We start from the raw sequence: 12,418 nt of genomic DNA, 5'->3' as shown, positions 1-12,418 counted from the left end.
TTAATGTCGTTTTGCCTGCAGTTGAGGGTTGCTTTGGTCAAACTCACCTCTGAATGTCGTTTTACCTGCAGTTGAGTGTTGTTAAACTCACCGCTGAATGATCACGTGCGTTGTTAAACTCACCGCTGAACGCGCTAAAACTTTGCGGGGACTTTGATATCAGATTGCGAAGAGTTTGAAACATCAAAAACCAGTTGGATGGCCAGATAAAAATGATCTGGGTGCCGCCATTTGACTCGCCCTGGCATAGATAATATTTTGTAGCCCAATGAGAAAAAAGGGAGTAAATAATTAACACAAAATGAACAGCATTAGCTGCTACGTGTGAAAAGAAACCGGCTTTGGATGTATTATGTTCAGGACAAACGTAATAGCACTGCAATAGATTGGAGATATTAGGTTAAGTACCAACGTAATAGCACTGTTTATATTAGGTTAGGGACCAACGTAATAGCACTGCTTATATGTTGGCATGTAACGTAATTGCGATTTGCAAAATAGTTTCCTCAGAACGTATTTCATGTGATACAGGGTTGAAAAAATAGGTATATCAATGGACAATATTTTTTTTTATTTTATTTTTTTTTTGCCCTCAAGTGTTTAACCAGGATTAACACAATACAAATATGTGGTTGCAATAACAATTACAAAATAAAATAATTTTTTTTTGTTAATTAAAGCATTTATTCAATACCCCAAATTAATTATATTATTATTACAGTATAGGTATTAATGTATTGGAGATTAAAATGTAACAAATCATGCCTTGTTTTAAACAAACACTAAAACATGGATGAAAATTATCTTGATAGAATGATTAAACAATCTTTCTCATCTTCACATCTACAGAAGACTTCCCTGCATTGAATTATTATTTTAATTGTCTTAGTTTTCATTGATTTCTCTGTTGTCCTGTCTGCATTTGTTCATTTCCCATTAAAGAAAATATTCACTTTTGCCAGACCAGCTTGAAGATAACTCAGAGTGTCTTTATTGGCTTCTTCAGCTACTGCGGTTCTCCTCATTTCCTCCAGCTCTCGGACCCAGTTTTTTTTCCCAGCCTCTCTCACTCTGGGAATGAAGAAGTCCAGATGCTGAAGAGTGAAGGCCGAGTCTGGCTTTAATGCGATCTGAGACAGATGCTTGATGGTCATGTAAGCTTCAGTTAGAATAATTGACTTTTGTTTTTCTATTTCCTGCAGATTTTTGTCAAGATAATCCATTACATCGAAAAACCTCTTGGACTGTTCTTGAGCTTTTTCATATTCCTTTTTTATGGATGTATAATCCAAAATCATGCACACGGCGCTGATGATGTATTTCTTGTTTTCTTTGACGTGTTTGCTGTGGTGGCACTTCCCTGTGCACACGGTACAGTAACCGTTTTTCATGACTTCACATTTGCTGGGATTCGAACCCCACCAGCAGTCAAACTCATGGCAGTTTTCCTCACAGACGGTGCAGGTCGTCGCCTTCCTGCTCTTCCATGAAGCACTTTCAATGGGAACCTTCTCTTTGACAGTCTTTTTTACTTCAACAGGAAAGTTTTGACACAGTTTAATCTTTTCATTGTTTTGTCTCATTGCTTTCTGGATCTGAATTTTTTCAGACTGTTTTGACTCTTTCTCTTGAATTCGCAGCTGTAAGTTGCAGATGGACGCTTCAAATTGAATGCGCTCTATCAGGACATTTGAAGTCAACTCTAAACTTTTTCTGTTATTTTCATCCAGAGACTGAAGAAAGTCCTTCATGTTGTCCATGCTGTCCTCCCAGGCGTCTCTTTGAGCACGAAGGTAACGTCTCTCAGTGTGACGGGCCTCAGCCTGCCGGTTGTTGAATAAGAAATAAACAGGTTGGCCGCTGTGGTCTCGTCTGCAGGGGATTCTAGCTTTATTAATGGCAAAAATAACATTTTGGGGTGGCAGACCATCAGAGTGACTGATTAAAAAAACTATGTTGTTTACAATGTCTTTTCCAAACAAAGACAGAATTGAACTGATCACATAGTGTTGTCTGTCTGTGAGACGATTCTTTGACGCTTGAATAACAAAACACACGGCATCAACTTCACGAACTCCATCTTTGATCTTAAACAGAGCGGATAAATTCTCAGCAACTTCCAGATCTCTTTCCAGTCCTCTAGTGTCTCCGTAGCCTGGAGTATCAATGATGGTGAGAGATATGGGACTCCTTTTATGAAAGACCTCATACATGGTGATTTCAGAGGTTTGTGATTGTGATTGGTCGCTTGCTTCTTCTTCTTCTGTGATTTCATACCACTCTTCATCCTCAAACTTCACTCCCAGTAAGTAGTTGACCATGGTGTTGATGATGGTGGTTTTGCCAGTACCGGTCTCTCCTACCAAGAGCACAATTCTGTTTGGTTTACTGGTGTCTTTTGTCCCAAAAGTCCACTTTCGGACTTTTCCATTTTCATCGAGCACTTTTCTCTCCGTATTTAGGCAGTGTCGTTTTGGAGGGCTGTGACGGTTTCTGTAAAATATGTCAATTGTTTTATATTTACCACAAGGTCAGCTGTCTTCTCATGTCACTTATGTCACTTTACTTTTAGGTAAAGATGGCCAGAGTTTGTATATTAATTAATTTGACCTGAATAGTTGTAGGGACCACTTTTTATTATTTTTCTCAATTTATATTCTGACTAAAAAAATGAAATAAATTGCATGCTACATACAAAAATTACCATAGAAAGTAATTTCATACAAAACTAAAATGATACCAAAGTATCAAAACATTTGTTTCTGTTCTGGGCAATGACTAAGTCCAGGGAAGTTGCTAGGGTTAGAGAAGATAAGGACTGCTGGCTGAAACAGGTACTGCTCAACATTATATAAATAGAGTGCGACAGTAATGAGTCCTACAGCCAGGAAATTATTAACATTTTTGAACTTCTATTTCCATTGTCCAGAAGTCAATGTTTTTTGTTTGTGTGTTTGGTTACACTCATGAAATAAACTTTGAAGGAAGTTTAAAACCATTTATGTGTCATGAAAAATGTGGTTGCAATGTAGCAAGTTGCCAAATGGGTCTGCAAAGGGTATCAGGGGCATTAAACGTCACCATGCCAAGTGATCTCTTTTGGCTATGACAAACCAAGCCGGCAGTTGGGATAGTTTTTGCAGGGTGTTCTGCATGTTGGCTCTAGTCAGACACTTGTTGGCAGCAGTTCGTCTGAATTAACATGTTTAATCGGCATCCAGGAATAAATCACTTTGATTGGCTGTTCAGCTTAGCAAATTTAGTGCACAAAAACGAAAGTGATGAAACCAAGCAATCCATGAAGTCAGGAGCACATACAGAATGGTCTTATAAATGTACATTTCATCTTTTCTGAACATTCCAATGTCTGAATATTTTAATAGCATGGTCGTACCCTTGTGTAAGGGTGTAATCTAGGATTTAAGTGTAATGTTTTCGACAGACTTATTGCATATTATATGTAATTGGTTTCAAATGTATCACAGATGAAGTTCAAATTAAATGCAATTAAAGTCTGTCAAAAACATTACACTTAATTCACACTTAAGTGTATTGTTAACTGACATTAAAGTATATTTTAGTTCACTTTATTTGCTTGTCAGTACATTCAACAGTGCAGTTTAACTATATTTTTAAGACACTAGAAACAATTATGAAAATATATATAAAGTTCCATTAAAGTCCCCCTTAAATTGTTTAAAAAAAATCACTCTTAAATATCAATTTATTGCTTTTATTTTACTTAATGCACATTATATGTAATTGATTTCAAATGTATCACAGATTAAGTGTGCCGAAAACATTGCATTTAACTCACACTTAAGTGCATTACTTTTAAGTATATTATTTGTGTAATAATTACACTTTTATAAAAGTACACTAAAGTGCACTTTTTTTTTCACAAGGGTTGCAGAACTGCCGCTCATGTGCGAAAAACAACACCAAAACTAGCCAAACGGATGCTCACTGATGGTCAGCTTGGTATGTCAGAGCCTAATGGTATGTGTCCACTGCTGTGGAGAGAGTGAAGCAGAGTGGGCATTTTCAATTCATTCCAATGAGAGACTAGCTTCACGCTTGCGTGGTGGATTGTGGGATTGAGAGCAGTGCGGAGAACACATTGAGAGCAGCAGAGAGCATCCAAAAGTTGAGAATCGCTGTGAGATGTTGGTACCCTGGTAACAAATTTTTGTTCTAAGAACTTTTTCCAAAGATTCTGTTTTGGTTACTAGACCGTTATGTCAGATTGAAAATAATCCAAGAAATTTGAAATGAACATTTGCTTTGAAAGACATTTGTTTAACTGTTTTCCACCCCTTCTTTCTACCAAAAGGTCCATTTTGAGTTCCCAAAGGCTCAGAGGGACTGATAGTGATCAAGGCCTGTAGGCCAAGATGTGTGCACTCCGGGGGTCTATGAATTGTCACACCTTTAGAACAATGGGGAAAGTTATAATTATCTGATTGGTCGGTTTGAATGTCTCACATTTGGGTTAAAGTCACATGGTCAGGCAAAGGATAAAAGAGGATTGTAACTGTTGCTCTGGCTATTTTTATGCTCTGCTCTTTTATGCTCTGGGTCTCTTTCTTTGGGGCTCTCTCTCTCTTTATCTATATTCTCTCTCTGTCTGTCTCTCTATCTGTCTGTTTCTCTGTCTGTCTGTCTCTCTGTCTGTCGTAACATTTTACATATATGCTGGGTACAATTATTAATATAATCATCATCTCATACAACTATTTTGTAACTATTTTAAGTGTAACCATATTCTGTCATTAAACCTTTTCAATTACAAATAATGTGCTAACTAGTTTTGAATTGGTATTGACTTTGAAGTGCTACCTATTGCAAAACAATATTGTCACTCTCTATAGCAACGCTCTCCCACATATTAAGCAATTGTAACTGCGCTTATTTCCGTCGTTGGTATAAGTGGCAGTGGGTGGTAATAGACAAGAAATGTACAGTTTTCTACCATCTTGCTGGCAACGTTTCTTTAGTTATTCGGCAGTCTTGCAGTATGACCCCCTGCAGGAAATTGTCTCGGTTACGTATGTAACCCTTGTTCCCTGAGTAGGGAACGGAGACGTTATGTCGGATGACGACGAATGGGGTTTCGCTTAGAAAGCCTATCAACTTCGAGTATTACAAAACGAGCCAATGGCAAAGAAATGCCATGGGTCTGCGGAATTTGCATAGCGTAACACTGCCTCACCTCGTGGGTATAAAAGGAGGACGCTGGCAACATGCAGATATGTTTCTTCGCTGAGGAGCTAAGACTGAGCTCAGGCGATCCCCGCGGTACAGCGGAAAGTGGCAGGCAGACGTAACGTCTCCGTTCCCTACTCAGGGAACGAGGGTTACATACGAAACCGAGACGTTCCCTATCGTTGTCACTCCGAGTTACGTCGGATGACGACGAATAGGGTTACCAGTCTAATCACGCCACCTTCACAGCTGTCTTCCAGGGCCCTGCGTAAATCTGAGATCCCTGTCGTGAGACTAGCACGGACGAAGGACTCCTATTTAGCACAGGAACACTGAGGTACACTGGGGGGCATATCCCATAGCTTAGAGGAAATATGCAATTATTGCCAACCCAGAGGGTGGGGAGACTTAGAGAATACACATATGACCCGGAGGGATGCATATGGAGAACACTGGGTGTCCAGCCGCAGGTGGAATATTTCAACCCTAGGGGCAGCAAGGTGGCTTGCCAAGGGAAAGACACATGCTCAAAGAGGCTTACAGTGGAAAGACACATGTGGGGGTCGCTCAGGGGAGGGACCATGCACACGGGAGGCACCAAGCCGACGCGCAGGCAATAGACACTGACTTTCGGGGAAGCTCACCTGAGGAGAATATCGCACGTATTCAGTCCGTGGAGTGGAATGGCGAGTAAGGGAAGACACCTGAGTGATTCCAGTACTAGCTGGTTGAAGCGAGTAAATGAGAGGACACTGGCTCCACTCGGAGATTGTAGAATCTGGCGAATGTGTTCGGTGTCGCCCAGCCTGCAGCTCTGCAGATGTCTGCTAGCGAGGGTCCATGCGCTAGAGCCCAAGAGGACGCCACACTCCGGTGGAGTGGAAAGTCACACCAAGGGGGCACGGTCAACCTTGCTGTTGGTATGCCAAATCCGTCCACTATCCAGTGAGACAACCTATGCTTGGAGAGAGCCTTTCCCTTCAGCTTCCCACCATAACAGACAAAGAGCTGGTCAGAGGTCCTGAAACACTGCGTTCTGTCTACATAGGTGCGGAGAGCACGTACTGGACAGAGCAGTGCCAAGGCTGGGTCTGCCTCCTCCAGGGGCAGCGCTTGCAGGTTCACCACCTGGTCCCGTAAGGGAGTGGAAGGAACCTTGGGCACATATCCAGGCCGGGTTCTCAGGATCACGTGAGAGTAAGCCGGCCTGAACTCCAGGCACGCTTCGTCAAACGGAGAATGCGTGCAGGTCCCCTACCCTCTAGATGGAGGCCAGTGCAACCAGGAGCGCTGTCTTCATTGACAGGAACTTAAGCTCCACTGATTGCAGAGGCTCAAAGGGAGCACTCTGCAGGGCAGTTAACACCACTGAGAGGTCCCAAGAGGGAACGAGAGGAGGGCAAGGAGGATTTAGTCTCCTCGCTCCTCTCAGGAACCTGATGATCAAGTCGTGTCTTCCCAAGGACTTACCTTCAACAAAGTCATGCTGTGCAGCAATGGTGGCGACATAGACTTTTAGGGTGGAGGGAGACAGCCTTCGCTCCAACCCATTTTGTAGGAAGGAAAGCACGACACTGATCTAACATCTCCGGGGGTCTTCTCGGTGAGAAGAGCACCAGTTGACGAAGAGGTTCTATCTGTGCGTCCCCGGTACTGGTCCCAATCAGCTGAACCGACTGAGGATGGAGTCGCCAATCTCCCGGGAGGGGCTGAAGCCGTGAGAGCTCGTCGGCTGCACAGTTCAGAGCTCCGGGGATATAAATGGCATGAACGACCTCAGATGCTTCTGACTCCATATGAGGAGGTGGCGGGCGAGTTGCGACATACGGCGGAAGCGTAGAGCACCTTGACGGTTGATGTACGCTACGGTGGCGGTATTGTCTGATCGGACTAGTACGTGTTGATTCTTGAGCACGGCCCGGAAGCGGCGCAGAGCAAGACGTACAGCCAGCAACTCGAGGCAATTGACGTGCCATAGGGGCTGGGGTCCTGTCCAGGAGCCCGCGGCAGCACGTCCATTGCACATGGCGCCCCAGCCCGTGGTGGAGGCATCTGTCGTTACAACAACATGCCGGGAAGCTCGTTCCAGGGGCACTCCGGCCCGTAGAAAACTGAGGTTCGACCACGGGGTGAAGGTCTGACGGCAGGTTGGAGTAACTGGTACTCGGAGGGTGCCGTGTTGCCATGCCCACCTCGGGACTCGGTCACGAAGCCAAAGCTGAAGCGGTGTCATATGAAGCAATCCGAGCGGCGTTGCCGCGGCTGCAGATGCCATATGCCCCAGGAGCCTCTGAAAAAGTTTCAGTGGAACCGCACTGGCACTGGAACTGTCTAAGGCAAGTCAGCAGTGACTGCGCACGCTCGCTCGTAAGCTGCGCGGAAGTGGCGACCGAGTCAATTTCCATACTGAGAAAAGAGATCCTCTGTACGGGGCAAAGTTTGCTCTTCTCCCAGTTGACCCGAAGGCCCAGATGGGCTAGGTGCCGGAGCACTAGGTCCCTGTGTTCGCAACCTGGTCTCGAGAGTGAGCTAGGATCAGCCAGTCATCAAGCTAATTAAGGACGTGAACCCCGTGTTCCCGTAGGGGAACAAGGGCTGCCTCGACGACCTTCATGAAGATGCGAGGAGACAGGGCCAACCCGAATGGGAGAACCGCGTACTGATATGCCTGCCCCTCGAAAGCAAACCGTAGGAATGGTCTGTGTCGAGGGAGAATGGAGACATAAAAGTAGGCGTCCTTCAGGTTGATCGCTTCAAACCAATCCTGGGGCCGCACACATTCGAAAATGCGTTTGGCCGTGAGCATCTTGAACGGCAGCCTGAGAAGAGAGCGGTTCAGCACGCGCAGGGTCCAGGATTGGCCGTAACCCACCGGTTTTCTTCGGGACAATGAAGTACGGGCTGTAGAAGCCGGACCTCATTTCGGCTGGAGGGACAGTCTCGATCGCACCCTTCGCCAGTAGGGTAGCAATCTCTGCTCTCATGATAGGGGCATTGCCAGCGACCAAAGTGGAGCGGACTCCCCTGAAGCGGGGAGGAGACCGCGCAAACTGAATCGCGTAGCCGAGCCTGATCGTCCGAGCGACCCAGCGGGACAGGTTGGGCAGCTCTAGCCCGGCTCCCAACGACTATACCAGCGGGGTCATACGAACCACAGACTTCCCACCGGTGGTGCAGCAAGGCAGAATGACTGGCCCAGACGTGGATGGCGTAGCGACCCGGTGTGGGGGCACAGTCATTAACCGTGCCCTGACAGAGGAGACCAGGGAAGGAAGAACGTTCCATGGGGGTCTGCTCTGCCAGGGGGCTGGCGACAGAGGCGGATGAGAGCGGCGTGGTCTGGGGACGGCGCACACTGTCAACCGGCTCTGGGATAGAGGATGACGAGGGGTGCACGGCTCGGGGGCGGCGCACCGTGTAGTCCGAGAACTCTGTGTGCTCAGGGATGAACATGTCACTTCTTGCTTTAACCACATTAGGGTGCTGCCCACCAGGGGGTGAGCAGTGGGGAGTGGAAAACAAAGGATTCTCCCCCGGCCCTCCACCGGGGGAAGGAGTGGTCCTGCTACCATCTCCTGAGAAGTGACCATCATCCCTGAGCAGCCCGTCTCAGAAGCGCCGCTTGGCCCGGCGTTTAGCGGGGGGCGGGGCAGGAGAGGGCTGTGGCGTCCCCCTGCGGCCTCCTGAGCCAGCCCGGGTGAACGGGCGGGATGGAAGCCGCGGGAGGGCGCCTTCGGCGGAGGGCAGACTTAGGGATCTGAGCGGACGGCGGGACCGTCGGGGCAGAATATGCCTCATTCTGCTCACGGGCGTTTGAGAGCTGTTGTACAGCCCTGAACCGCACCGCCGAAGGGCAGACCTGGGATATGAGGGTGTCGGGCAGACGGGACTGCCGGACATCCTGCACATCTATCACTGCACAGATAAGCAGGAAGCGCGCACTCGCCGGGAGATCACCGTCACACCAACACCAGAGAATCTCGCTCGTCTGTAAGAAGCTGATAGTTCAGAGATGGCTTGTGGAGTGAAGAATTAACTTGGCCCCGAAGCGGAAGCATATCTGCATGTTGCCAGCGTCCTCCCATTTATACCCACGAGGTGAGGCGGTGTTATGCTATGCAAATTCCGCAGACCCATGGCATTTCTTTGCCATTGGCTTGTTTTGTAATACTCGAAGTTGATAGGCTTTCTAAGCGAAACCAAATCCGTCGTCATTCGACGTAACTCGGAGTGACAACGAAAGGGAACCACCCTTACAGTTAAAATGTTCAGTTTTCTTAATGTTTGGTGACTGTTTTTTAAGGTTTGTATGAGGCTCCTGAAACATTATTTCAACTTAATTTTTATTAACGACAATAAAGTCCTCCTCCAAAACTTTACTAATTAATTAGATGAACGTTTTAGTACGGAGCCTGGTAAGTCATCTATAGGAGATAAACAAAAACAAATCTGTGGCCACAGTTTTGCAATCCACCACACAGTTTATAAACTGTACACAGATTCTTAAATTGTTCCCTCGGTTTAACCATCCCTGTGCTCTGATTTGGAAACCGTACCTTTGATTTTTCAATCTGTACCCACAAATTCATAATCTGTGCCCATGCTTTCGCAATTCATTCCCACAGTTTTACAGACTGTACTCATTGATTTGTGGTACGTCCATCATTTTAGAAATCTGTGCTAAAATGTCAACTGATAGTGGGTTTTACCGATAACGATAACGAAGTTGGAACAGACTAGCCGATAACCTATTAATCAACTGATAGTTTATAAAATGGACACTTGATGAAAACAAACAAAATGCTCCAAGTAAACCAGTGCTGAACTTCATTACAAAACTAAAAAACAGTGCTGAACCATGAAAATGTACTGTACTTTTTAAATGAAATATAATATATAACATTTAATGTAAATATTTAAGTATACCTTGATCATTCATGTTAGTTCATAGTGCATTAATGATTACATTAACTAGATTAATCACATTTTATTTGTGATGAATCGCGATTAAAAACAAGTTGTTTTTTTACATTTTAATATATTTTATAATGTAATAATTTCAGTTAATCTCTAAATTAATATAGAAACAAAAATAAAGTATATTTTAAATGTGTTTAATGGCATCTTTCTATGAATGAAGGCCAGTATCACTGATACTACAGCTACTGATGTCTCAATGAAAATGATTTTAAACATTAATTATAGCCATTCAGCATTACAGTGTAATTAAAAGCTGATTTTTTTTTATATTAGGCTTCAAAAATGTATTTTTTAAAACTTAAGTAAACTTATAACAATACTCACATAAACCCACAATTAATGTCATATTTAACTTTGGCCTGTCTAACAGGTAGGAAATATACAGAAACGTCTCGGTTACCAACGTCACCTTGGTTCCCAGAGAGTAGGGAACGAGTATTGCGCACGTTAGCTTACGCTATGGGAAAACTCCTTTTCTCGAGATTATTGAAGCAAAATATTTAAAACGCAGTAAAGCTGCACAGCAGACATATAGCTGAGCGTCTAGCGCGCTCATTGGCTGTGCTGCGGCAACTGCACGAACCTATGACGAGTCGGCTAGGATGCGCGAACCAATCAGGTCGCTTTGTGTTAGAGCGCGTCAGAGCCCGCCAGTATGGGCGTGGCTTATAGCTATATGAGCCCCCATTTTCGCCATAGAATTCAGGTTAAAACGACTGAAGCGATCCCCTGATCGAAGCACAGTGGCACGGCGGGTTACGCAATACTTGTTCCTTACTCTCAGGGAACCGAGGTTACGTTAGTAACCGAGACGTTCCCTTTTGAGAGGTCTCTCGTATTGCGTAAGTTAGCTTACGCTATGGGAACCACTTTCAAAACGCCGTGCATGCTTAAAAACTTCGCCCCAAACTATAGCCTAGGGCCAAGCGCCCGAGGCTCATAGAAGAGTAAAGTTATGAGTCCTAATAGAGGCCGGATCAGTAATGAGCCTCATAGGGAAATATAGGTATGGGCCTTATAAGAGGCCCAGCCGGCCACCGTACAAATATCTTCAATTGGTATTCCACTCGACCATGCCCATGATGAGGCCATGCCTCTTGTGTAATGAGCTCTGATGCCTAAGGGACAATGGAGGCCCTTAGACTCATAAGCCAGCGAGATAGCATCAACTATCCAATGTGACAGTCTCTGCTTCGTGACCGCGAAACCTTTGGTGCAGCTTACGAAGAGCTGTTCTGACTGCCTGAAGGGGCAGTACGCTCCAAATAGACTCTGGGAGCCCTCACAGGGCAAAGTAGATTCTCGTCTCTTTCCTCTTGCCATAGCTGGTTCCTCCAGAAGGGTATATCAAGAGCACTGCGCATTAGCTCTCTCTGATCCGTTCAATGACCTAAGGTAACATTGTGACAGGAGGCAATGCATACAGCGGGTGGCTCGGCCAGTTCTGGGCCAGCGCAGCTTACATCTGCTTACCTCCCTCTCTTTGGAGAAAAATGCTTGGCAACGAGCATTGTCTTCTGAGGCAAAGAGGTCGACCTATGCCTCACCGAAGATGCTCCATATAAGCTGAACCGTTTGCGGGTGAAGAGAACATGATTCTGGATAGCATATCTGCACTCAGAATGCCTGGCACATGCGCCGCTCTCAGCGAGCGCAGGTTGAGCTGAGCCCATAGCAAGAGGTGTTTGGCCATGGTGTGCAGGTTGCTCGACCTGAGCCCACCATGGCGATTTATATAGGAAACCACTGACATGTTGTCCGACCGGACCAAGACGTGGTGACCTTTTATGTATGGGAGGAAAGCTTTTAGTGATAGAGCAACCGATCTCATCTCTAGAGCAGAGTGCCCAACCCTGCTCCTGCCGATCGACTGTCCTGTACAGTTTATATCCAACCCTAATTAAACACACCTGCCTTTAATTTTCAAGTGATCCTGAAGACCGCTAGTTCATAAACGCCAGTGGAGAACTGGCCCCCGACTGAGCCTGGGTTCTCCCAAGGTTTTTTTTTTCTCCATTGGGTCATTTCATGGGGTGTTAGGACACCATTAGGTCACTGGATGGAGTTTTTTCGGTTCCTTGCCACCGTTGCCTTTGGCTTGCTCAGTTGGGGATATTCAAATTAATTAACCAATCATACCATTGATCAGCTCTACCAAACTAGGATGTCTTTTTTTCCAGTAATAAACAAACATTGTTAAGTTGTTTTGATTGATACTGTGAAGCAGCTTTGA

The 12,418-nt window shown here is 45.4% G+C and overlaps 1 protein-coding gene across 1 annotated transcript; it reads right to left on the bottom strand.

Annotated features, from left to right (window-relative positions):
- Positions 1–890: 890 nt before the first annotated feature.
- LOC143737813 (uncharacterized) lies at positions 891–11,878 on the bottom strand. The gene is made up of 2 exons (XM_077229680.1): positions 11,733–11,878; positions 891–2,493 (listed from the first exon to the last, which is right to left on the bottom strand). The coding sequence occupies exons 1-2, from the start codon at positions 11,876–11,878 to the stop codon at positions 927–929; spliced, it is 1,713 nt and encodes a 570-aa protein (XP_077085795.1). The 3' UTR covers positions 891–926.
- Positions 11,879–12,418: the final 540 nt, after the last annotated feature.

This window comes from Siphateles boraxobius, unplaced genomic scaffold, assembly GCF_051911475.1.
Source record: "Siphateles boraxobius isolate OS27281-9 unplaced genomic scaffold, OSU_SipBor_1 130, whole genome shotgun sequence".
Lineage (NCBI taxonomy): Eukaryota > Metazoa > Chordata > Actinopteri > Cypriniformes > Leuciscidae > Siphateles > Siphateles boraxobius.
Note: the sequence above shows the minus strand (reverse complement) of the source record. Positions and strands in the feature narration are given on the sequence as shown.

Coding starts and splice junctions, on each gene's coding strand:
- LOC143737813 (XM_077229680.1), bottom strand. CDS start 11,878: ATGGCCAAACACCTCTTGCTATGGGCTCAGCTCAACCTGCGCTCGCTG. Junction 2,494..11,732: donor GCTTATATGGAGCATCTTCG/GTGAGGCATAGG, acceptor CATATTTTACAG/AAACCGTCACAGCCCTCCAA.